The sequence below is a fragment of the Poecilia latipinna genome, unplaced genomic scaffold, assembly GCF_001443285.1.
Source record: "Poecilia latipinna isolate Pla-1442-1.1 unplaced genomic scaffold, P_latipinna-1.0 Scaffold748, whole genome shotgun sequence".
NCBI classification, from domain to species: Eukaryota; Metazoa; Chordata; class Actinopteri; order Cyprinodontiformes; family Poeciliidae; genus Poecilia; species Poecilia latipinna.
In genome coordinates, this window is record NW_015113364.1 from 80,859 (window position 1) to 108,416 (window position 27,558).

At 39.1% G+C, this 27,558-nt stretch overlaps 1 protein-coding gene across 1 annotated transcript in view; it reads left to right on the plus strand.

Annotated features, from left to right (window-relative positions):
- The window catches only part of LOC106955576 (partitioning defective 3 homolog), a gene marked incomplete at its 5' end in the record, with an annotated part of 185,235 nt that overhangs the window by 32,935 nt on the left and 124,742 nt on the right, over positions 1–27,558 (plus strand). Inside the window, 3 exons of the mRNA XM_015045839.1 lie at positions 16,834–16,940; positions 18,396–18,479; positions 23,513–23,638. Of these exons, the coding sequence (XP_014901325.1) occupies positions 16,834–16,940; positions 18,396–18,479; positions 23,513–23,638 (317 nt within the window). The remainder of the gene's footprint in view (positions 1–16,833; positions 16,941–18,395; positions 18,480–23,512; positions 23,639–27,558) is intronic.

A 27,558-nucleotide genomic window follows, 5' to 3' on the forward strand; every position in this document is an offset into this window, starting at 1 on the left:
TGAATAGTGCCACTGGTACTCTTAAGCTTGTCCCTTGAACATGTGTCACATTAACTTCTTCTTGTTTTATGTATTTCAATGTTAATATCAAACTTTTAGCCTGAAGTGTGCAAAAGTTTCACTTCTTTGTCAGATCTCGCTTGAAAAAGATGTTAATCCTTACAGAAACATTAAAGGAATAACAAAAATAAACAGTGTTACAAGAAAGTGTTTGATTTCGGGGCTTTACTCTAAATCCCAGATCATGTTTCATTTCTTCTTTTTTTAGTATTTTGTCCTCTTTCTTGTGTAGAAGAACACACTAAACACAAGGCCATCCAGCCTGTGGTTAAATCTGGCAATTGTCTTTTGCTTAGCTAGCCAATCAATAAATTCATTTCAGTGTCAGATGGTGCCTTCGGAGATTTCATAAACTCCACCTCCGAAATCCCTCTTCACCCTAGTGCACACACACACACACACACACACACACACACACACACACACACACACACACACACACACACACACACACCTCCTGCTAAATGTGGCGTGGAGCAGAGCATGCTTTATCAGCCCATATACACCAAGGCCTTATGAGTTATTTTTCATATAAACAGCTGACGCTAATGCTGGTCTATTATCCCACTGATGAATGTTAATGGGCCTTCCCGCTCAACATATACACACACTCCCTCACGCACCCACATTCTGATCTGGTTGAGTGGCTCTCCGCTGTGTTGTTTTGCGGCCTTGATGAGGAACCGGAGGCCATTATCATGAGCCGCACCACTGTCTGGACTGACACCAGCTGTCCGTCAGCGGGGTCTAAACCAATCAACGGCTAATGCACACAAATCAGAGGGAACATGTTTGAGTCGTGTTTGTGAAGCTTATCCTTTTAGTAGCTTCTGAGAAGGTGGGAAAAAGTTTCAAAATAAGACGCTTTGTTTTTCATTATAGACTTTTCAGGTCAAGTTTGGTTTAATTTTACATTTGCAACTCGTCAAGTAACTTTTCTAATTTAATGCGGCTGCTGTATGTTTTCTGTGTGTTACAACATATTCTGGTGGGACTTCATGTGACGGACCGACCGAAAGTGGTGCATAATTATAAAGTGGAAATAAATCAAATCAATCAATTAAATGCAAAACATTAAAAGCAAAGTGAAAATTAAAAACCAAACTTTTTGTCCACATTTGTCATGATGGAGACTGACCTTTAACTGCAGCCTCTCCTTCTTTTTACTACAAGTAAATTTCAAGTGGTGGGGTCATGTCTCGATGGGTTTGCAGTCGTTCCATATTCTCTCTTTTCTTTTTTTTTCAATGCTATTAAAGCAAATGTGGCTGATTGCAACTGATGCCATCCTTGGAAATAGTCTTTTTCCTTCAACCTTCCTATTGTGCACTGTTCTTTTTTTTTTTTTTTGGATCATCTGTCACATAAAGTTCAGAAAAACTCCAATAAAGTTTAAGTTTGTTAGACGACAAAAGGTGAACAAGTTCAGCAGGTATCAAAACTTCCGAAATGCACTTTGCTTGTTAGGTTATAGCTTCTCAAAATTGTTTCAAGTGATAATTCTCACAAAAATAAATAAATAAATAAATAAACACATGAAATCAAAACCATCCAGAGAGACCAAAAATAAAAGTTGCATAACAGTGTCAAAACATGTTGGAGATCAAAGATGTGACTGCACATCTTTGATCAAGCCTCGGTCTGTCGGAGAGCATCCCTCGCTTTGTGGTATAATGAGACGTCTCATCTGACGGGTTTTACAGAGAACCCACAGCGATAAGCAGCCTGGCTTAAACACAGAGACAAGAGCCCCAAAACAACTAATATATCAGTTGATATATTATAAATATTTTGTCAATATTTTCAATAATTGAGCCAGTTTCTGCATCCTTTTTGTAAGGTTCAGCCACGCAGAAGAGCTGAAATCAGTTTCGTCAGTCAGATGAATGATACTTATTGTTTCTCAGTGATAACAATGAAAAATACTCACAATTTCTGCCTCCTGAATATCTGTTTTAATTAATCTTTAATGTCAAACACCCAAATAAAATACTGATGTTAAAGTGATGGGATTTTAAATAAAAAATTAAAAAAAAACAGCCTGAAAGACCTTGTAGCATGAGGATGTAAGTATTTAATGTGTAATTGCTGTTGTTTGCGAATGAACTCAGTCTTTTCACCACTCTTGTTTTTTTGGCAAAGCCCACACAGTCTGTAGGCCCTGAGGCGAGCTGCAGGCGGTGTCAGGGCGGCTGAGCATGGAGACACGAGTTAGGCGTATTTGTTCCCCCATAAGAAAAGAGGTGCACACCTGCAAGTCTCTGTTTGTCTGTCACAGCCCCTCTATGCTGCTACCTGGTGGAGAAAGTATGCACCTCTACCTTCATGACTCCATTCAGTCACTGCATGCAAGACTGTGGGCAGCAAAAACCTTAAGTAGCTGTTAAAATGTAGAGCAGTGCAGTCAGATGACCTTCTTAGTCCTTAAAAAAAAAGACTATCATGCCTAATGACAATCATACGGAAGATTGAGTTTTGTGCAGTACGCTAATGTTTTCATTATCAAATTCTTGGATTGTAAACATGTTGAAGCGACATTTCTCTTTCATCTAGCAGTTAACTCCTGTTTGACTTACATCCTTACTGACTTTAAACAGAAAAAAACTATTTGGTCCTTTACTGATTTCTTTAGTATTTTTGTTTGATTCCTAAGTGTTTCAGATGATCAGACTGATTTTAATGTTAAAAATAACCTGAGTAAATGTGAAACACACTTTATATATGTCATTTATTGAGGAAAAGGCAACTTTGTTTTTCTTCCAAAGCCAACTAGGCAAGCCAAGTTTATTTGGATAGCATGTACAAGATAATGGTAATACCATCATACCATCAAATTGTGGAAATAGGGTTGATAGCAAGGCGTTGTCAAGGTCTTACAAATGTCGCTACTTTCTTGAGTATTTAATGTTAGCATAATTTGTAGCATCTGTCCATCAATAATACTGGCTTTGAAGTATGTTTAGTTCAGGTTGCCATTGAGCATTAAAGGGGCAGTATTATATAAAGTCGACTTTTTAAGTTTTTCATCATGTTATAATGTTATTCCCTCATCAAAATTATGCCTGGAGAGTTGTTTTGATTCTTTCATGCATGTTTGAGAAATCCTTTAATCTCCATGACAACCATTCAGCTGTGCAAAATGCCTGGGTGGACCTACTGCCTCCTTTGACATGCTTCTGAGCTCCCGTAGCTCCTTCAGACTAGCCAGCAACAATTAGCAAACACCTGGTGGAACTGCACATCTGCTGAGCTCATTATACGAGCTACTTCTCAGTGCAATGCTGGGAAAAAAACAAATAAACAAAAAGGGTTAATAGAGGAGAGATGTTGTGATAACTTTCTAAAGGCAGAGTTTCAGAACGAGCAGGAATTTTTAAAGAAACAGAGACCCAATTTCAAAATGTTAAATTACAAAGCCACATTTAAATCATATTTGACGTGAACAGCATTTTATAAAAACTGAAGGTACTTTACTGCCCCATAAAATGCCACAATATACCTGGAAAATATATAATAGAGCGCCTTTAAATATGAATTTAAATTTCTGTTTTTCTGTCGTACCATCCCATCACAGTGCTGTTGGCGCTACTCTTATGTGCCTACATAAGAGGTATTCTTGGTATTCTGAAGAATACCAAGTCTTCAATTATTTTAACAACCTCTCTCAAAGCTCCACTAATAACTATGTAGAATGCAATGTTTCTTAACTTTCTGACCTTCCAGCTCGAGATATCGACATTACTCCATTGTTCTATCCATCTAACCTTTGTCTACATCAGCGACATCATTTGCATCATCTGGGTGACTACACCTCTCTCCAGCGCTGGCTCTGAACATGTTAATTCCTGACTCTTGTTTAGAGTTCATGCGTTTGCCATCTCCGTTTTGCTCTGTGGAGTGAGAAATCACTTTCTCAATGAGAATAATTGAACACGGGCAGGGGGGAGCCAGCTCATTACCCACAAATCACAGGGTGCAGGGGCACCTTAGTTGAAGACAATAATGACTTCTGGGAATAGAACGGGGCCGCCAGCCTGGAGCCGAACCGGCGTGGGCAGCATTGAACAAAGATGGGAAAGGAAGCTGCATGCTCATCCTCAAGATGAATTGACATGATGAGCTTCTTTTAGTTCTTTGAGAATGACAGGTTTCAATCTATTTACCGACCCCAAAGTCTGACTTACTCAGATAGAAATCTACATGTAGGCTATGCGTAAATCTTTATGTATGCAATGTATGTTCACATGTTAAATGATGAAAATACACCTTCTTTAATACTAGAAAGTGATGAAGAGGGCGGCATTCTGTGATTGATGATGTCCAATTTGTCACATGACAGACATGTGGAGCCAGCACTGTGCCGAGAGCCAAATGAGTCCACTCTAACATAATGAGTTCCATTGTCACAACAGACTTTTCTCACTGTTTTATTGGCCCCATTTGCAAGCCAAGGCTTTTAAGTTGCAGAGCGAACATAATAAGGCCCTGGCCAACAATAAACATCCACTTTCTAGGCCGCATAGAAACAGAAGAGTAGTCCACCCATCCATCTCTGCCAAATAGTTATTTTGTAGTAGTGAGAGTTTTATAGAAACCTGGGGGGAAAATACATTTTTATTTCAGAGCTATTGAGGGGAATACCAAATAGGGATGTACGATATTGGATTATTGGTTGATATCCGATATGCTGATATACTGAAACTCATTTGGTTGATAACCGATACTGATGCCAATATCGAAACTATATGACCTTCTCTACTGTGGATTAAAATACTTCATTATCTTTTTCGAATTAGCCTGCCAGCAAAAGCAAATGCTAAAAAGGAGGCTGAAAACGATGTAACACTTTCAACTTACATTATGTTTAATGTCAAATTTATTCATGATATTTGCTCCCTCTAAGACAATGACAACACTCAGTGCAAATTTGATATTGTGCTGTCCTGCAGGCATCATTGTCATTGGTTTGTCATATAAAATCAGCGCCTTTTATATTGGTGAGTTATTCTGACTGAATGGCCGATGTCTGATATTAAATATTGCGGCTAATATTGGCTGGGACCGATATCGTGCATCGCTAATACCAAGCTGTTAGAATCTTTGTGCTTGCTGTTTATTTTGTGTCCTCCTGCTTTCCTGACTTTGAGTCTGAAGTGTTGCAGATCAATTTCCTGCATTGTAAGCATTGTTTTTTTTTTTTTTTTTTGTTTTTTATTCTATAGTCAATTTATTCATGATTTATATTAGCCGTCAGATTAACTTGTACACTCTGGTTTTATTTTCTCTTTAATTATGTAAAGGATGAACCAATTTAATTTAACTTGGTTATACTGTTTGATTAAATAGTGAGAGAGAGATGATTCACTTTGGTGACCCACTGAAGGAAAAAGCCTAACGAGTAGGAGAAGAAGTTATGTTGTTTGCTACACCTCACTTTATGATTGTGTCAGTAGTTTTTACACACAGGTCAGAGAAAATAGATGATGCATCAATTTACAGTCATGATAAAAGAAAGAAACCACACCTTCTGTCAATTATGTGCTTCTACAATTCAAAAACACAAAATATTACTAAGTAATTTTGGTCTAATTTCAAGTGCAATATGTTGTTTTATAACAAAAGTGAGAAACGACCAAGTAAAACTGGACAACGTAAAAAAATCTGACTTTTATTATGGCTACACAGTATGTGTCATTTTGAAGAGGACAACTGCAAGAAGTGTACTGTAAATTTTATTTCATCTTAACCTCATTCATACACTTCTATTTGGAAGGACACGGATACTAGTGGCTCCATAAATGTTTGGAACCACAAAAAAAATTGTTTTTCCAAGATTGGGAAGCAAAGCAAGACAATTTCTGGTATGACATGGGTTTTCTCCTGCTGAGCAGTTTACCATAGGAATTGTCTCTTCTTCAGGCTGGAAGCACACAGGCTGTTGAAGTGCGTTGTCGAACAGTTTCCCTGCTGGGCTTCATCACAGCGATATGTGCAGTTTCTTCATGCATTCCTGATTTCAGCTACAAACATGTTTACATTATTTTCCATTTGTGAAAAAGCAGAGCTCCCAGTCATTCAGCGCTGTACCTGGTAATGTTTTATGTATGTTGCCCTTGAGGACTGAGAATCCAGATAATGCTGGCATCTGATTGGCTGAAATCTGAACTTGTATGGAAATCTGAACAGTGAGGAAAATAAGTATGAAACTGGGCAGTGTTTTTGTTTTTTCTTTAGGAAACATACAGGGCTATTGACATTCATTCAAAGCTATATATCAGGAAGAACCCAAATAATACATGCATACAATGAAATAGAAGCAAATAAGTCTAGACTAGTATACACATAAAGAAAATCTGGAAAATCTGGAAAATGGCTTATAAATTAAGAACACAGCTGAAATTGGTCAGTATTTGGAAGCAATAACAATCACTGTGAGAATCAGTTAATACATCCTGGTTTAATTCTATTTGATTGCCCATTAAACAGTTTCTCATTGCACAAGAAGCATCTCATAATGGGTAAAGCATTATGAGGAACATAATGAGTAACATACTAATTGCAACAATTACACATGTACTTTTTTTCCATTGGGGTTTACAAGTGGATAGAACTTTCCACCCTGAAACACTAATGACCTCTCAGAGAGTAGAAGCACCTGGAATTTGCGCAAACAATACAGGTTTTCTTTGACAACAACATAAAATTCACTCAGCCATGATGGCCCAAACACATTCAGTTTTGGACGAGTCAATTAATTATTAGTACAATATCATCTTAAACTGATGTCTTTGAATGTTAAAGCACACAGTATGTTTTGAGGAGAAACAACAATTCACTTCCCTCGAAAAACATCATACCAGCATTGACGTTTGGCAGTAGAGTTGTCTTTTTGTCTGGGATCCTGGTAGACTTCACACAACTGAAGAGAGGAGGAATAGAGAAATGTACGCGGACATTCTTGATGAGAATCTACACATGAAATAAGGGTGGACCTTTTTTTCACCAAGACTAATAAAGAATGATAGAAAATAAAGTTACTTGAATCCAGAGACTTAAGATCAGATTTCACAGAAGAGGCTTTCAGAAACTCTAAGTTTTGAAGACATTTTGCACGGGATGTGGTTCAAAATGCTTGTCACTAGACAGGAGACGCTTTAAGGTTTTCAAACTCAGAAATTACTTTCCAACAATGTTATACGTAACCCAACATATCGCCCATACCCCCATAACTTCTGTCAGTACATCCCTTCAATATGTACTTTATTTTCTCTAATATTAGAAAACAATTGTGTCCTTTAACCAACTTGATACGGAATGAGAATTCTGGTTTGACGTCTGGCCAGCAAACATGTGAAGGCTTACACCGTTTTAATATTGAAATGATGAAGTTGGTTATGATTACCCCACATCCCCCTCACCATCTTCTCCCTTACAGTCTCCTCATTATCCTCCCTGCGCTTCCAATCTTGATTAAAATCAAGATAATCCATTGGCGTAATGGACAGTGAAAGCCCATCTGAGTTGCCAGAGATATTATTGGACATAATTGTTTTAATGCACAGCCATTGAAACATTATAGCACACCAAAAATTGGATGCAAGCAGTCATCTAATCACCAATTGTGCTCGGCAAAAAACTTTCTATTTAATTTTTGAGCCAGTCGACATCTTGTCTCGTCTTACTGTCTTTGCGTTCAGGGCTGTTTGTACATATTGTTTTTAGTGTACCAACCTCCCCTAGACCCACTTCAGATCTGTTTTCCTCTGTATCCTCCTTTCTTTCCATTTTCCTTTTGTACTGAAGCAGCTGCTGCCACCACCGGTCCTCAGCTCTCCTCCCTGTTGGGCCTGTAAAATTACCGTGACCCTACCGGTGCCTTTTGGGATCTCTCTTCATTACTGGCCCTCGCAAGACCCCCCACCCACCCCACCTCTTATTTCGACACAGCCGTCTTCACTTAGGCTTGGTACGGAAGAAGGATCCAGCCGAATGGCTTTCTGTCTCCACCTTTATCCAAGAAATTTGGTGTCCAATTAAAATGAAATGGAAAGCCCTCCCCAACTCCTTTCACAAAGCCTCACACCACACTACTCCCATGATGCTCCAGATGAGCCACCTATTCAGGACCCTCTAAAAACAAGGCAGCAAACAATGGCCATTGTGTAGAGCATTTACCTTCAAATAACAATCTAGTGTGTACTAAGCCTTTAGTTTGCTCAAACTCGTCCTAATGTCTGTTCATTTTAGGCATATTTCAGCTTTTAAGTCACTATATATAAACGTCCACCATAAAATGGGTGCGTCTCCCATCATCTTTCCATTATTGCCCGCTGGACCACTTGCGATGAAGTAACTGTCGAGCAAAGTGGTTTCAATAGAAATTTGGCAAAGTAAGAAATGTAGTTTGTTGGTAGCGTCCGTGCAACCCAATAAACCAGCACGATCCTGACTCACCTAATTGCGAGAGTGGGCACTAAAAAAATAATTAAAAAGGAGAAATTGTATTTGATTACAATTGGATTCAGATCCACGGGGGCGCTCTCATTTAAATTCAGGCAACTGCTATTATTTCAACAGGGGTAACGTTCAGTGACTGACCTTCACAGTTTGAAAGATGGATTAAATGTTCGACGCAATGGAAAGCAGACTGTCCGCCCACTTAATAAGCTCAAAATGATGATTAATCTGCGAAAAGCACCGCAGAGCTCCTTTTTAATGCATGGTTAAAGACCCTGGATTCAGCTGGGACCGTCGTCTCGGCGGGGCCGCGCACTCATCCTTCAGGATTGGCTGTTCACAATTACCTCCCATCAACAAAGACAGAAGACAAAAAAAAAAGAAAAAAAAAACAGTCCCACTGTCTCAGAAACACAAAACCAAGTGCTACCCTCAGTAAGAACCCCCTCCTAAAGTACGCTTTTGTGTTTAAGTATTTTGTTTCTGTACATAAGCAATATTTAGACATCTCGGATCTTAAAATGTTGTCTGGATAGTCACCGTTGATGATAACTTAATTTGCTGTCATCTCTCCCCGGTTTGAACCTCCGGCTCTCTAGCCTATGAGCAGTCTGCTCCTGTTTCTGCTGTTATTGATGAGGCTTGAAGAAGAAAGGTCTTGAGCATTTCTGTCCACTTTGTGCCTTGCTTATTGACCTGGTGATTGATTTAGGGTCTCATAATTAGCTAGCCTAATTTAATTAAAGTGCAATTTCACATTACAGTAGGCAAAGGGAAATGCAGCTGTGTCACTGATAGATCAGCTTGTGCTTGCTATAAAACAGGCATGTGTGTTCCACGTCCCAGGGTTTCCACACACACACAGAAAAGTAAAATCATAGACGTAAGAAGAGATATACTACAATGTATCCATCTTACATTAATCCCTACACATCTCACTGCTCAATGCTGATGTGGACAAATCCAACCTCGCTTCTCTGATCTAATTTTCTTAACAGCATTAACTGTGTGTCCCCATAACCCACTTCAAGTACATTTCTGTCAGAGTGCAACATCTATGAGTCCATGGCCGTTCCTTTTTAAAGCGAAACGGAAAGATTGAAAGTTCTGGTTTTCTGTTGACTTTAACTGAGAAATTTTATGGGTACTTAGAAATACTTAAGTTTTAGTCCTCCTTCTGACTTCATTTTACACATTGATAATGAGAGTTGCTCATTTTTAAAGAAGAACTTGTAAGCGTTTTAAGCTGCCATCAGGTGAAAGAAAATGCTTTTTGTAAAATTTTCCAATTACAATAAAGAAAATTAACTCTGAATGTTGGGGGGACAAAAGCACTGGACTGATGTGTGACATAAGCATTCTGTATTTAAATAAAGAGTGAATGAATATCGGTACAATGTGACTCAGTTCGTTGCAATTAAATTCTCCAACTGGTCAGAAAACGCTACTTTAGTTTCATTGTTCAGTTTCCCCAAAGATAAAAAGATTTAGATAAGTAAGCTCAGAATTAAAAATTACTATCCAGATCCAGGCTTACAAAAAAGGCAAATGGAGGTGAAGATATCACCACAGACAATGAAACAGAAAGAGTGGCTTACCTCATGCGAGAAAGCCCTGATATCATATAGATAGCTATATGTGCTGCACATAACTACCAGAATAGAAATTTCTATCAATATGTGTATAAATTATACATTACAAATGTTAGTCAGTTCTCACCTTTCCACTTCCCATCTCAGTTGCTTTGCATGTCGTCTGTTCATCCATGACACTCCTGATCATCTGAATTCAAATCTGAAGTTTTCACTTGATTCTGGACATCCAACTGTTGGTTCAGGTTGCAGATTATTTATGCCCATAAATGTTGGGGTATTTCTTCATACACAACAAAAGCAGCTTATTACATTTGCACTAACAAACAACCAGTTTTAGTGGCTGACTGAGGCATGATGACGAAATGAAAGGAGGACTGTAAGTGAATGGTAACTCCACCCTACAAAATCACACCACTTTGGCATCTATTGACAATAATGGTAAAAACAGGATCTGTAAGTTTTAGGTTTAAGAAATGGGTCACTGTAATGTGTTTTACTAAATGATTTTCAGGCAAAACCAATATTTTCAGATTTGATTTCAGTTCTCTCTTAAATCTTTGTTCAGTAACAACCTCCACACTGAAGACTGCTGGGGTTTGGGATGAGTAAAACTGAAAATCATCCATTTCTAGTTATGACTGATGACCACATATTGGTTATGCTTGATAAGTCCTTAGGAATTGAAAAGTAAAAGACTGTATTTAAAAGGAATCAGCAGGATTTTAATGAGCCTGCTATATCTTTTTCCCTTCAAAACCTGTAACAGTTTAAAACGTAGGCACCTTTAGATGGTGCTGTTTTTATTTCCCAAAAGATCTGCAGCTTCCATTCCAAAAGAGGGTCTATGGTGGTATTAGACAAATTAAAATGTTTTAAATGTTGAACAATATGAATTACCATTGTTGAAAACCCCACGTTTTATTACAAAGTCTTATCACTGGCTTTGCCTGTCATTCTTAAGATGCTAAGTCTGATATGAAAGTACACCAAAGCTATTTTGGCCTCTCTGCTGACAAGTTATTAATTGCATTTTAGAGATTGTGCGGTTAGGGTGAAGGTCATTATGACCCTCTCATCTTCCTCTAAGCAGTTTAACTCTCTACCCAGCCTTCAATAATGCACATCTATTGCCTACATAAATGTAAATAAAATGTCTCGTGATCGTATTTATGGTGATGTATTGGTTGTCTTAATGGGGAGGGAGTCCAGTGAACTGGGGTCCAGTAAAGGGGGTAAATGACCCCTTGACATGCTAAAGCTGAGCTGTTGGGTCCAACCGACATGTCAAATTTTATCAGCGAAAATAATTTGAGCCCAGTTTGGCATGGGGAAAAAAGAAAAATGCATCTGTGGCCTTAAACAATTCAGAGTAGATGGTTGCACGTATTCTGGCTTACATAGGTGGCTTGTGAAAACTCCATTAGGAATCAAATTAAGGTAAGAAAGCTTTTTGTCCAACACCATAAAGCTTCTTTTAAGAGCCAAGTAAAAACAGTAAGCTTCTGGCTCCGGTTAAGATGGAAAAGCATTGGTAAATGTCTGAAGGTCAAATGAACATTAATGGTACTATTAGGAGTTATTATCGCTGGTTTGTCTTTGTATAGAAATGCCATTGTGCAATGCAGCAGCGCAGTGAACTTCAATTGGGTCCTGCAGGTTGTTCAGCGTTCAGCTAAACTGCATTTAGCAAAAGTAATTGGGGCGCAATTAAGACTCCTCAGTCTTTCTTTTTTTAGCGACAGGAAGAACCTCAGCGTCTACTTTTTCTTGGACTCGGCCTCACTGCAAACATAATCTTTCTACTACATGTTGCCAACAACATGTAAAAAAAAAAAAAAAAAAAAAAACTGTTACCTTTGGCCGGTTGAATGTTGCCATAAGGGGCGTACGTTTTTTCCGTAATTAGCGCTCTGTAGTTCAAGCAGTTCAGACGTCTGCTTTCATAAATGCGGGACTGTTTACTTTTGCGGGACAAATAACATTCTGGACTTGCTCAAAAAGTAAATAATAAAAAAAGAGACTTATTCCATGTTGAGATATTATTAGATGTTCAGCTCAGGTAGAAATTGCTGTAGAAACAAAGCACTCGTTGTTGTTGTGTATGGGAGGAAATGTCTGTTCCACATATAAAGCTGTCACACAGATGTGGGCCCCAGATCGGAGCCCAACAACACTATTCAGTCTGACCTTTGAACCTGTCCTTGTTAGCCTCAGACGTCAAAGATGGGCTCAGGAGAAACCCTCCTCCCCCCTCCACCTATTTCTCCCCACAGCAACATGTTGTACCTGCCTATGTGTGTGCATGCGCGCACACACACACACACACACACACACACACACACACATTTATGGTTACAGTAGGACTTTAAGGGGGTAGTTGGTGATGGGGAATGACAGCTCCTCAACACTCTGCCTTTACCTTAGCCTTTAAAAGCTGTGTGTGCGTGTGTGTGTGTGTGTGTGTGTGTGTGTGTGTGCGTGGCTGTGCGTGTGTGTAGAGTATCTCCCCAGTCTCCCAACCAAACAGCTGCTACCTCTCTCTGTTCCTTTTAGTTCCCTCAACAGTCTCCAACCTGCCGGTTTATTTGAAGGTAACAAGGTTCTGCACTTAACAGCTGCCTCTCCTTTATATGGCTACAGTTTCTTTTTTAGTTTCTTTTTTTTCTGTTGTTTCTAATATTGCATGTAAAAAAAATAAAAATCTGAAAACCAAGTGTTAGTGTCAACATTGTTCATGGTTGATTTAATTCTTTTTCTCTTTTTTTGGCTTCCTTCCTGATATAGGCTACATGCGAGCATACATTTCTGTACAAGTATCTGATGCTTCTTGCACGACCTTCTATTCATTCCTGATGTACAGACACTGAAGAGTAGCATCATGTACAAATGTAAAGGGAGAAATGTGTTATAGGGAGTATGAGGTGTAATTAGTTAAAACTACTGTCACAAGTTGCGTTTCCATTAACTATAGAATTGAGCTAATTGAAATTACAAAAATAAATTTGCTTCATGGAAACACGGCAATTGTGAAAACCCTTGCTGTTTTCGCTTGGATGAGGTGATTTTTCAGCCGTATCGAAATAGATGTATTTTGTAAAACGGCAATAGAAACACTTTTTCCACATCGCACAAGTCAAGTGATCAACAGCCAGATGTTACTACTGGCGAAAACAGCAAAGACAATGACAGGAAGTGGTAGTAGGATAATGTTTTATCTATTTTTTGTGGACAATGTGTAGCTGGCTCCACTAGATCTCACAGCATCGCAGTTCCTAAATGTTCGTAAATGTTGTCATTCAAACGTGTTGAATCCATATTTCTTTTGTAAAATCGTCGGCTACAATTTCCCCAAAACACCGCATACGTAGCCGCTCCTAAGCATAACTTATTCATGTGTTGCTCCAACACCTGGATAAGACACAGATGTCTCCTCTGATGGCTGATAGATGATGAGCGCTAGCACCATGGCCATGAACATAAATCATGTAACCATTTACATCCACCGTTGCCATTATTTTTAATGACTTATTGCACCAACAAGCTCATTTACATGTGAGCATCGTTTCTTACTTAATGTTAACACCTCAAAAATTGTGGGGGGTTTTTGACATCAGCAGAATAACAACAAAAAATTTAAGGACATTTATAACAGAAATGCAACTACAGTTTCCCATGCTCCCATGTTTACTGGTGTTATGGTTTTAAAAAAATCATCTATAAACTATACTTTAGTATCAGTAGAAATTAAGAAGATCTTATGAAGCTTTATGCCGTGTGATGTATTTGAAGCACCTGCCCCGATTCAGCATAATGTGTGAATATTGATGATGTTGTGGAATTCACTGTGTTCTGTGGCATCATGACCAGGAACATTACTTTTTTCTTAAAGTCACCATCCCATTTTATTTATTTATTTATTTATTTATTTATTTATTTATTTATTTATTCATATTATAACACCAACTCTCCACCTGGTGAAGAAATGTCAGTTCTCTTTTCGTAGCAGGTTGGACTATTCCATGTTGTTTTCTGGCCTCTAAACAGAACCTTTGTTTTCACAGAGATCTGATGTTAGAAGATTCATTAAACCGTGCATCATATCTTGTACGTCAGTTTGTCATCACTTCTTTTTGTGTGTCTTTCAAAATGACAGGTAAATGAATTAACCTTGTAATATGCCTTAGTGAAGTTCTTAATATTATTTGGAAGCATCTGTTTCTGGTTCTGCTGGAGTCTCCTTCCACCTTCCGGGATTTGAATCTTCGCTGCCATAAGCGTAGGAGAGAGAGAGAAAGAGGAAAAAATTGGAGGAGGGACAGATGGATGCAGCAAGAGGGCAAGCTAGGGAAAGAGCAGCAGGAGAGTTGAAAAGCCTTGTTGCATCCCCACTTCACTGGTTACCAAAGGATCAACAGGGTGCTAAAAGCACTCAGGGGAGGAGGAAGTGGATGGGTTTTAGAGACGGGGGGATGGAAGAGGGGATTCAGAGTGATGAGGAGATGAAGAAAGAGAGCATAAAGTGAGAATAAATTGGGAGGGAGATGTGTGTTTAGCTTGTGTCTTTCCTCTACTGTCACTCAGTGCTGAACTTTGCCACTGACTCAAGGACAGTCAGAAAGGGGGGGCTGGCTCCAGATATAAATTGCCTGTCACTCCTCTGATCACAAATAATATGGCTTCTGCAGTATTTTTTTAGAGCCACAGTGTGAGGAGTTCTGCAGCTATTTTAAAGAGCAAGAATGTTGTTCCATTTATTACGATTTATATTCAACATAAGTTGGGTTTACTAAAAACTAGTTAAGTGATTTGTGTGTTTGTGTTTGTTTGTAGTTCACTTCCAAATTTTTGCCAAAATCCTTTTTTTTTTTTCCTTTTTTTTTGTTGTTCATAAATTAAACACAACCACATTCAGACTTCTCTGTGGACAATTTACAACTTCAAAGATATAAAAAGTTTCATGTGGGTCTTCAAAATATCAGAAATGGGTCAGATTTGCCAATTGTGTATATGACATGCGAACACAAGGTGGGAATAACTATTGAGTGGAATTGTAATAACCATCTAACCCCAACCCGACTGTTTGTCATTGCACATTTCTAGTTGTTGTTGTTTTTTGTTTCTTTCTTGCATTTGTGCAGAACAAAACACCAGCATAAACACTTGCAACGTGTTCTTGTAAACTAGCAGCTAAAATTGATGCAACATGTTGCAATGAAGTAATTACATGTGCCCTGCAAATCAGCTTGGCTTTATCCGCCCTGAAACAGCAACTATTTCCCTTGTTTTTATCTAATTCTGTATTTTTTTTTGGTTGTTTTTTTTCCACAATCAGTTTTCACACTCTCAATGTATTCTCTGCTCTTTTACCTCTTTTTCTTTTTTACTTTATGCACTATTCATGCTGCATTTATTCTTTTGTAGGAGGCTTTTCTACTTTGAGTCTCTTTCCTCCCATATTTATGTATCAATTACTAAAGGTGGTATAAGAAGTTTACTTTGAGGAAGAAAAAAATAAAATCTATCCTTTCGCCTGGGGGCAGGAGGTATTTTCATAAATAAAAAAAAAAAGCTTTGTGGATAACGGGCCCTTTGAGACACCCGCAACCTTAGCTGACATGTAATTAAAGGCAGGGGTCACCGGCTGACTGACTCATTTTCATATCGGATGGTTAGAGAAAGGAGGTAGACAGGACCGGCAGGACGAGGTCTTTTAAGGTGTGCGGCTGATGAAATTTTCATGCCCTCTCCCTTTCTTCTCACCAGCAGACTGTAATAAATAAATGGAAGACAGAGTTTCACTGTGGCACCTATGAGTGTCTGCTAAGATATCCTCGTCAATGAAAAGGTTTGAATGTATTTCCATAAAGAAAGCAGAAAGGCGCCGGACCTATTTGGATCTGCTTGACATTTCAGTAAAAGAGAGGTTTTTGGGGGGGAGGAAAAAGCGAAAGGTGAAGGGTGAGGGTGGGCAAATAGCAGTGGCTAACAAAGCGTCTCCCCCCACCCCACGGAGACAACGTACTCCCTGGATGTTGCTCACACACATTCAACTATCTGCAGTCCCTAACCCAGCTGGAGGCAGAAAGTGGAATGAAAAGGAAGAAAATGTGCTGCACGTTGAGCTTGTTAGCTGTTGATGAGAGAGTCAGCAGCTGATTAGTGGAAACGAACTCTGTTATTTGATGCGTCTTCCGGTTCTGTTGGGTGGAAGACGATACAACTCGCACGACCTCGTGTGAGTGCAAGGCTCAATTGGTAGCATCTCCATAAAGAGAGCTTAAATGAAGATTTTTATCCCTCATTAGGGGAACATGAAGCTGTCGTCTTATCCTAGTGCCTAGTTAAGTCGTCAGTTGTCTGGCCTGCCTGGAAAAGCCACCGCCTGCCTAATGGCCCTGAAGGACGAGGAGTTACTGGAACGACGAGCTCGAGAGAAACGGTCAACAACACTTTCCTTTGGCTCTAGACCTCGATCGAATCACTTCAAAGACTGGTATCGGTGCCACTCAGATGGAACTGATCAAACCTGAGCGGCTCTGGTCTGTACTACTGCAGTCAATGGTGGCATTTATAACTGGTTATACTGGAGCATCCAATATGCCCTGAACTCAAACTGATTAAGCATGTAGGCACTAATTTTCTAGAGACTTGGGAGGCATTAAACGATAAAGGCATGATAGTGACGTTTTTTAAATATTTTTTCCCTCTCTCTTTTCTTTAGGAGGAGGAAGAAGCAGAGCAAAGAAAATACGAAAGGAGGATTGAGCGAATCGAGCCTGTAGGGAGGGCCGACTCTTCACTGGACCGTTCACCTGTGTTAAGTCTTGAGTGAGTGGCCCTACTGACAAACTTAGAACCTGCGCTGGCTCACCAGCTTAAAGTTTTAGTAACATGAACCTCCTATTTTCCAAGCTTCACAGATATGTGGACATGATATGTGGTAAACTGTTGAAAATGAACCTATACCCCTTAGTTTTTTCACATTTTGCTACATTGCAGCCACACATTCATATATCCTAGTAAAGGATTTAGTAATAGACTAACACAAAGTGTGTAATTTTGCAGTCGAAGGAACATAATGCATATTTTTCTGGCTTTTTAACATCACTGATCACTGTTCAATCTACCTTCCAAAATGAGTAAAGTATAGCACAACTACATACTTACGAAAACAAGGCCGCCCACCTAAACTGAGAAGCAGCATATACGTTCATAGTAACTCTGGATGAGTTTCAGATATCCAACGATGGGAAAATCTATCAACAGGACAGCTATTTATTTTGCAATAACTAAATAAATAGCTATTTATTTATGGCAAGAATGGCAAAAGAAAGCAACTGCTGAAAAATGCTATAACTCATTTGGTGTTGATTGGATGATGGATGGAAATAGGACAATCCTGGGGAAACAAAACAAACTGTAGAAGCTGAAAAGGCTTCCAAAGTAACCCTAACAATAAAGCCAGAGCTGTGATAGAGTGGTTTACATCAAAGCATCTTTAGTTTTTAGAATGGCCTAGTCAAAGTACAGACATGAATGAAAATGGGTATAATTTTAAATGTCAAGTTGTGCAAAGCTGATTGAGACATAATCAAAAGACTTACAGCTGCAATTACAGTAAGTGACACTACCACAACATCTTGACTCTAAGTCTAAATACTAACTTTTCAGGTATATTAGGACTCTGCAGTTTGTGCTTGTGGTGTGACTAAATGTGAAAAAATAATGAAAGGGTGTGAAGACTTTTACAAAGCTTTGCACAACTTCTTTATTTGGTACGAGGTGGAAAAGCGCACCATTTAATTTCAAACACCTTGGCATCAAATGCCAAGGTGTTCTTTCATGAGACGCATCCTACCGATCTGCATTGATGGTGGCTCATGTTCATTTGTCTTCACGTCTTTATCTGCTCAAATTAACCTTCTCCTCCAACCCGTCCTCCCTTCCCTTACATGTTTTCAATTAATCCGCTCTCTCTTAGCAGTCTGATCTTAATCACTTAATTGGAGTCTCCATTTGGATCTCTAATTGACCCCGAGGTCCACTTGTCAGACTTTGTAATGGATGACTTTGTATAGGCAACACAATACAGGTCCGACCAACAAAGCAGAGCAATTTTCCATCCTCGTCCCTGCCATCAAGCTTTTGTCATGTTGGACTGTATTTCCCTTTTACACAAACTGCTTTTTTTTTTTTGTTGCTTTTCCTTGTCACCCTTGTTATTTTTATTCATGCATGTCTCCTCCCCCCTGTTTGTTCTTGTCATCCGTCAACGTCCTCCAGAAGCATGCTCAAGCCGGTCGAAGTGTCCAATGAAGGAGGGCCCCTGGGGATCCACGTAGTTTCTTTCAGTTCACATGACGTTAGGTAAAAAAAAATAATATATATACATTTTAATGTTTTTTTTTCATTCATTAATTCATTCATTGCCTGTTTTTTTTCATCTGTTTTTATTGAATTCCTTTGTCAATGTGTCCTTTGTATGTTAATTCAAGGATAAGTCTGTGAAAACAGCATGTTCATGGTAATGCTATTGGAATCAGAATCAGGTTTAATTGTAGTGTCACATTGACAGAAGATTTATTTTGGTAATTATTGCAGAAGTGATGTATAGTTGGATAAATATATAAACATGTACATGTATGCAGACATACGTACATAGTATGAGCAGATTGACACAGCAGGTTTACAATTATTTTATAACTTGAAAATTCACTGCTTCTAATGACAACAAGTGTGTCTCTGTCACACTTTTGTATGTCACTTCTCTTTTTGCCAAAAGATAACTTGCAAATTAAAAAAAAAAAAAAAAAAAAAAAACTTTTGGCCAAATATTACTTAGGCCTTTATTTTTAGGAAGGTACTGAGATGAAGTTTGATCTTCAGTAAAAACTCTTAGAAATGTTGAAACAATGGAAATTATGCTATTGGTAATCAGATATTTCAGCAATGACATAATAACACCATTAAATAATCTCATGCTACATTATGCAGACTTTCTGTCTGCACTGACAAAGATTTACTCACCTCGCATTCCGATTGCTTGAAACTGAGAGTAAGACATAATCAAAAGAGTCCTAACTGAGAAACTGAGAGTAATGTAAAGTAATGTTTCAATTTCGTCCTAATTAATTTAGCTATTAATTATCGCAGAGCAAATGAACAAGACAACCAAAACAATAAATACAATTAATTATAAAATCTCAGTAAACAAAATTGTCTTTCAAAAAAGGGATAATTGAGACAAATACTGAAGACCAATTTTGGTAAGAACATAGAATAATGATAAATCACTCAAATAAAAAAAAAAGAACTCGTTTTTAGTTATCACATGATTAATTGATTTATTGTTTAGTTCGATAAGCCTAAGAACATGACTAGATGAAAAATAAAGTGCAAGCAGGTTTATGTCCATCACTGCATCTTTCTGAAGTTGTCGAAAGTCGTACTTTAAACCCCTGTTTCCTGTCACAACTGCATCAAAAGTGATTCCAGCCATTTTCTTTTACCTAACTTTTAACTGATGAGTGTTGCTTATAAAAAGAGCGGGGGTGAAAAGGAATGAATTTCAGTTTATGGTTTTTCCTTAAAAAAAAAAATAAAAAAAAAATCTAAAGGACACAAGAAAGTGTCCAGATGTAATCAAACTAAAAGCCTGTGTAAAACACAGACCCCTGCTGAATGCCAACAGACTGGCCCACCTCCAAGGTGAATGTGGCCACTCAGCACTGGGGAAGAAGGACGAGGGGCAAAGACAGGGCATGGGGAAGAACTGGGAGGACATCTGAAGAGGTGGGGCGGGGGACATTGGCTGTCATTGAGCACTGGAGACAGTAATCTTGTTGCTGTTTATTAGTGTCAGAAAGCTATATTTAGCTCTGACTTCTTGCTAACTCACCCCGCAGCTCTGACACTTGGAGTTTCTCTCGGCCAGAAAGGGCGGATAACCCGCGTTTAAAAATAGAAGCGTTCAAAATCGTGAGCAATATTGCTTGAATAAAGTCCATATCCACCTTGACAGACTAATTATCCCTCATAGCTCCCCTTGTATTCCAGTAAAGTCATTGTATCGGTCTCCTTTCCATCAGCTTTAGCTTGATACTAATAGCCACCACAGACTTCAATTAATTTCAGCCATAATAAGACTTTCGTCTAGCCAGTGGGTTGATGCTAATGGACTGGCCCAGTTCTTTCCTGTTTGCTGTATGCTAGGACAGGAGGCATTAAGCTCAGTGGGCTGTCATTAGTGTCTAGACCAGGGCCAGAGGGGTCAGACAGCAAGCGGGGAAAACAAAAAGAACGAAAAAAAATAAAACAGACAGGCAACAAACAAGGAACTGTGGGCACTCCAGCGTCGGCTGTCCACATTCTGCTCCACTGCACCGACATAAAGCGAGATCCGGGGTGGTGGGTGGGGGGGCAGACAGCTGCAGGAGAGAGCTTAGAGACTCTGTCACTCCAGCTGACAGTATCTCTCTTATACACACACACACACACGCATCCGATCCTTACCTGAAAATGAACTTACATCCAATCACTTTGTGAGAAATATGGACCTGTGGAGTTGTTTTCCCCACAAGCCGTCTGTCTTTCCCTATGCAAGCCGTCAGACATTCACACACATAAATCGTTGCTTTACACAAACCCGCACTCCTCTTCCAGACAAATTTTGTGCCTAATGAACTTCTAATTCCATGACCAGTTTCGATTGTAAACAAATAGAGGACATAATTGCCGTGCAGAAATGATCTTGATTGGAGTATTATTTGATTAACGGCAGTTGATGAGAGCAGGTGGCCTCCTTCAGATTACTGCCGATCCGCGAGACGATGTAAAACGTGAGTTGCTGTTGTTGTTAGACACAGATTCATATTGTCTTGGAAGTGGGGCCTAGCAGTAGTAAGATGTACACACAGCAATGGAGATTAGTAAGAGACACAGACGCAAATAGGGAAACTTGGCCTTCTAGCACAGACGCTTGATGCAGATTGAGACATTTTAAGGTGAGATTTTCAGTGGAAACAGCTCAAGCTTCTAAGACTTTGTTCAAATTTACTGTGGACGTTTCTGAAAATCACTGATGAGATTATAAAAAAAACCACAGAGATGTGAAGGAATTGCCACAATGTACATTCTGCGTTACACAGTCAACACAATAGCAGTGCTTACATGAAATCATCTTCCATAAATCTCTACAAGATGCTGCTTTATCCCCGCCGTCGCCTGCTGCAGCTTTGAATACCGATCGCCGATCGACTTAAAACTCCCTGTTATCAGATCAACAGTCATCTTGAGTGCGTCCACGCTGTAATTTTTCTACAGGGCAACTCTTTTTCTTTCCAAGCCGATAGCCTGGAAATAAAGCAAAGTCATCTCTGTCTCAACGGTTCCCGCAATTACTCGGAGCGCAGCAGCCTTAAGATGATGCGGCACCTTAAGGCTAAGAGGAGGGGAGAGAGAGGCGCCAGGCCATTGGTTGATCCTCGTTTCAATTTATGGCTGAACTGCTTACCCCCCGCTGATCGGCTGAGACGAGTCTGTGGCGTGAGCGTGGATGTCCACGTTATGCAGTCAATTACTGTAATGTTCTGAAAGTAGTCCTGTTTGACTCAAATGCTAAAGAGCTCTTTAAATCTACACTTGACGTCCACCGTGAACCGGGCTCGCAACTGAAACAATGCCGAATTGTCCGAAGGTTCACAGCAGCGTTAGTTGATTACTTTTTTTTTTTTTTAGATGAATGCGTCATTGTTTTTCACCTGGTATTTTATCAATCTTCGGTTTAATCGAAAGACATCCTTAGAACAAAACAAAGATAAAAGAACCTCAGGCCTTCCAGTCAATTTCACATTAGCTGGAGTTATCAGTAGAGCCCAGAAAAAGCCCAAAGGTGCAGACAGATGTATTTATTCCAAGAGCAATAAAAGGAGGAAGTATTTGAAGGTAAAGGTCTCTCTTTTTTTTTGTTTTTTGAAGGGATTGCTGAGATGGCGCTGCAGTAAAACTCTCTGGGTATTTAGTTCACACTGCGAGCTTCTTGCCTTTAAGCTCCAGGGAAGGAAGCTGTAACATTTCCCTCAAAGCCAAAGATGATCTCCTAGTTTGTGGTTTGGATTATTTCAGACAAACCTGCCCGTCACTCTCTCAGACTTGCACACACATAAAGAATGTGCAAAGGAAAAGTCAGACAGGAGCTGAGAATCAAGTTCCAGCTGCAGCGTCTTTCCAGATGTCGATAAAATTTTATTCGAGCCTAAAATATGAAATGTATAATTTTTCTGTCAATAAGTAGGGCTAAAAGTATCCTTGTTAGTCTATTTGCATATTCAAAACCCTTACTTTTTTCATTGTGTCCCATTACAACAAAAATTACCTTTTTTTTTTTAGATGTTACGTGATCTACTGACACAAAGTGCATAGTTGAGAAGAGGAACAGAAATTCAATATTTTTTTTTTAACTTATTAAAAACATTTCCTGCATTTTGTATTCTGATCTCTTTACTCTGATCGCCCACAATAAAGTGCTAAACTTTTCAGCCTGCATGCTAACTGCTCTGTATGATGTGTGAAATGAACACACAGCATCAAACCGAACTTGTTTCTCCACTGTAAAACATGGTGGTGGCAGAGTCACACTTTCAAACTGAAGGAACAAAGAGGCCGTTAAGAGTAGATGGGAAAATGGAGGTGAGCTGAAAACAGAACAATCATGGAAGAAAACCTGTTTGATGCTGCAGGAGACGTGACACAGAGGTAAAACTTGACCTTCCAGCAAAACAACAAACATATACATCCAACCAGAGATCAAATTGGGCAAATGTTTGATTATTAAGCACATAGCTTAAGCATAGAGTGTAAGATATGTGTTAAAAATGATCACCTTCAGAAAATAGTCTTTTTTTTGCCTTAACAACAAAGAGGTGGGGTGAAAACAGGGTGAAGAATTCAATGTCTGAGTCTATCATGGTACAGACGTAACCTAAAACACCTGAAGCCGTTTTCACAGCTGATCGTTGTGCTACAAAATGCTGATTCAGCTTCACTCACTCCAAAAACCCGCACTCAAAAAATCCCAATAAAATACATCAAAGTTCTTTAGAAAAAATTCAGTCCGGCATTAAAGATAAGTTTCATAATTATAATAATAATTCACAAACTCAAAAACCTGCAGTACTTTCTGCTATTAAGACATACATTTGTCTAAAAATGTTGAAAATCTCCATTACATACCTTTAACTAATTAACGTTTTGACTTGTGTGTGCTATTACCCTGACATTTTGATTCAGCTGCAAAATCTGTTGACTTGCATTTTATAATCTCTGTAGTTTTTTTTTTTTCTCCCCTCTTAATATTTAAAGGATGTCCATTAGGTACTAATCTGTAATATGCTCATTTGCAGGACTCAGGGCTTGCTGGTGAAGCGTTTGGAGCCCGGAGGAAAAGCTGAGCACGAGCGTCTCTTCCAGGAAAACGACTGCATCGTCAGGATTAATCAGGGAGACATTCGCAACCTGCGCTTCGAACAGTAAGCTGCTGATAGCGATGGGCATAGCACGCATTTAGTGCAGCAGCACACAAGACAAATGCTCACTGGCTTTAATTGGCGCTCGCGACCTCTTAATTGTCGAGTTCCGAACACTCCCTCCCTCCCCTGTTTTATCAGCGCTGTTGTGCCTTCAGATGTTTAAACACACACCTTCATTATTATCATTTGTAGCTGGTGAGTGAACCGCATCGCTGTCGAGCTGCAGAATGCAAAGCCTGTGGTACAGCTGGAGATATTGCCGACTTGTTGGACCCGCTGTAATGGCTCTCGTTGACCTGCGGTGCCTCGGCGCTGCTTTGGCCTCTGATCTAACACCGCCCGCGTTCTCCTCTGGATCCATTTCCAGCGATTCATTGCTGCCCTTCATTTCCTAAAGTGGGAGGAAGATATAAGTCTGGCACTCCTCCACTTCCATTTACCCAAAGCCACCTTCGCTCTCACTCACGAGGCTGAATGTGTGGACTCACATACTTAAACTTGTGCTGACACACGGATTCAATGACACCGAGGTGCTCGGCGTCCTTGGGGTTCCCTTCTTCTCTATTTCTTTTCAGAAACCAGAGGAACTGATTTTTGTCTAATGAAGGCTAAGGTGTAGGAGATTTTAGAATTTTTAATTGTACAGAAAGAGAATATTCATAACAACTGGAACACTACTAAGATTATAGACCAAGACTGTCTGAAGACACCTTTATGGAAGAGTGGTACGAAGAATGGCCTTACTGAAAGGAAGCCTTAAAAACTCTCCATTAAAGTTTTCCATGTGGAATAAGGTGAAGAAACTGAAGTTGCTGTCAACAAAATAATACACTGTGTTACCAAGAGAAACGGATAAACTGCTTAGAGTTGAAGGGGAGCTAAATACAGGAGGATCTTAGAAAGAACGTACAACTAGTAGCAGTGAACTTTTGTGGAGCACTGACTGCGACTTCTATAGAGCTGTTTGTTAGGATACATGGTCAGACCAGGGGCCGGTGGTCTGTGATGTGCAACAGTGACACAGACTTCTTCCAGAAGTTCAGAATTATAATGTTCAGCCATTGTTTACGTCCAGATTTACCACATCTGGCTTTTTACGTCAACGACAATAAAAGTCAGACAAACTATGACATGATTGTTCAGACTCCAGAAAACTGAGATTTAGCTCTACATATGGAAATGACACAAATCTGATTTTATTCTATGTTTTTTGGATGAAAACATCAGAATTGAGCCGTTCAGACTATTGTGAAAAAGTCGCAAATTTGGAAAAAAATTGCATTTTGGTCGCATTTGCCTACTTTTTGAACACATCCTTAGTTAATATACAAACTTAAATTCCATCTAGAACTCTTTGGTGGATTTGGAAATTGGTGTTTTCACAATTTGACTGAACACAAACAATTTGGCAGATTGTGCTACTAAGCAGTTCAAAGTTGGTAGTGACATAACCCAACAGACATTCAGCTGTAATTGCAGTGAAAGGTGGTTCTACAAAATGTTCAGCACTATTGTTAGTCCTTCCAGACTTGCTCTACTGTGAAAGAGGCTTAAATAAACCAAATCCACAAGACACTCATGTTACTCAGGGTCCCATCCAATCACCGACATGCCCTTGTTTTGGGTGATTCTGCATGAAAACGAGATAATGGAGCTAAACTTCCCTGCCCTGCTCCGTCTGCCCCTCCCCGCTCTGTCATGATTGTGTTCCACAGAGAGTGACAATTTAAAGTGATAGTCTAATCTTCTTGGATTGTTTTGCATGGGTAAATATTTTGAGGAGCTTAATCTAACTGAATGTAATGATGCATTGATGGGGGTAATTTATTATTCAATCAGGCTCGCGCAGAGGTTGATTGCTGGAGCGTCAGTAGCGTATATGAGCGTGTGGGAACATTTGGATATAAACACATGCGTTACTCGCACACGCAGGCACACACCTACTTATCCAGCCATCAGCACTCAGTGTGAGTTTGTGACTGATTTTTGTAAATTACCATAAGAATAAAGACGTGAGAGAGTCCAAATCCTGCAGAAGAGGCTTTGGTGCTGCATTCAGGCGTTTGCCTTTGTGACATTGCATGAATAAAGAACTCAAAGCATTTTTAAGCACTTGTAATTACGGCAGGTTAGGTATGGTGTTGCTGAGATTATGGGAGGTCTAAATATCTGCATTCAGTCATCAAATTATGCTTCTGGCCCTCTGTGCCAATGCTTGGCTCTTTCCTAAGCTGCCTTGCTCAACATTTTTGTGTTTTATGATGCTGTAACCTGAAATGCCTATTTATTTAAAATGATAAACAGATTGTTAAATAGAGCTTTTCTAGTCACATCAACCACTGAGAATGTTTTTATAGTAAGGGTCATAATTTTCACAAACTCATACACAAATCATCAAGCTATGTGTCTTGCCCAAGGGAACATCTGTCTGTCACATAACAAAACCTGGAATTGAACCAATAACTTTCCCAATGCAAGCCAACTACCTTTTAAAAATAGTACAATCAAATCCAATGAACCTTACTCAGTTATTCTGATAACCATCCATCCATCCACAGAAGTTTAAGGATTTTACAAACACAAAATAACCCATCATTCAGTCTCTGAATCAAAGGATTTTATGTGATATACACACACAAAAGTTTTGAACATGAAATCGAATGAAAAATGATACATTCCCATTTTTTTTACACATAAAAATCGTACGTGCGCCGTACATAGACGTTTTGCCGCATGATTTCCCACTAATTATTGCTATAGACAATAATATTGTTTTTTTGAGATCATTGTCAAGTAATATATATTGATAATGACGTAGTAATGCCCTTTCAAAAGCAACACATTTTAATTTTGTAGAGAACACTTGACTCTGGAAGTGGAATATATTTTAAATATCCAAAACAAAACACGACCAAAACCAAAAATAAATAGGATTATTTGTTAGAGTTGAAATTAAACATTAAATTTTGTTCTTTGCTTGCTTTGTCTCTTACAAGGCTATTGTCAAACTTTAAAAGTGAGGTTTTTGCTTTATTTCAAAAGTCTTCCTTCTTCCCACTCTTCCATAAAGGGCTGTGAATAAACAGGGTGACAATTCATCCTTAAAAAGTCTTAATTTCATATATCTAAAATGAATGCCTTAAAATGTCTTGAATTTATTTTTAAAAATGTGAGTTGACCTCAAATGCGTTAATCATAGGGCTGAATGTTTGTCGTGGCATTTAGTCTGTCTGGTTGCTGATATACTCTTGCTAGCTAGCGAACTAACTAGCTTTTCTATTTTGCATCTAGCATGGGTAAGTGCAAATTTATCACCAGTTGATTGGTCAATGTTCATTTTTGCTACTGACTCACTTTCGTTACCAACTCATACAATGCATGCTGTGCAAGAAATGTTTAAGTTAGACACAATGTAGAAAACCATATTCAGTGTGAGCTGCACAAAACCACCACCAAGAGCCACAAACGCCCCCAGAATTTTCATAATTTATGCTAATCTTGATTGTAATACAGCAGGATCTCCCAACCATCCGCAACATCTATTTTTTTTGTCTTAAATTTCTATCAAGGTGGCATTAAAAAGGTCTTAAAAATTCTTAAATTTGACTTGCTGAAACTTGCAGACACCCTGCAGCAGGAATTGACTGATAAACCTGACAAGACGGTTACCTCTGTGTGTAAAACTGAGATTCCGTCTGAACTCATTTGACTTATCTCACTGATCATGCTTTGTGACCACCTGTGTGCTTTTATTGTTATATTTTGTTTGCAGAGAACAATTTGTGCTTGCTTACTCGGTGGTTTTATTTTCTGCACATCCTCCGCCATGCACAATTCATCTTCTCTGGTTTGTTGAGCCAAAGCATGTCCCCTCAACTCAGAGACGCACGCAGATTATAAAGTGGGACTCTCATTCGAGT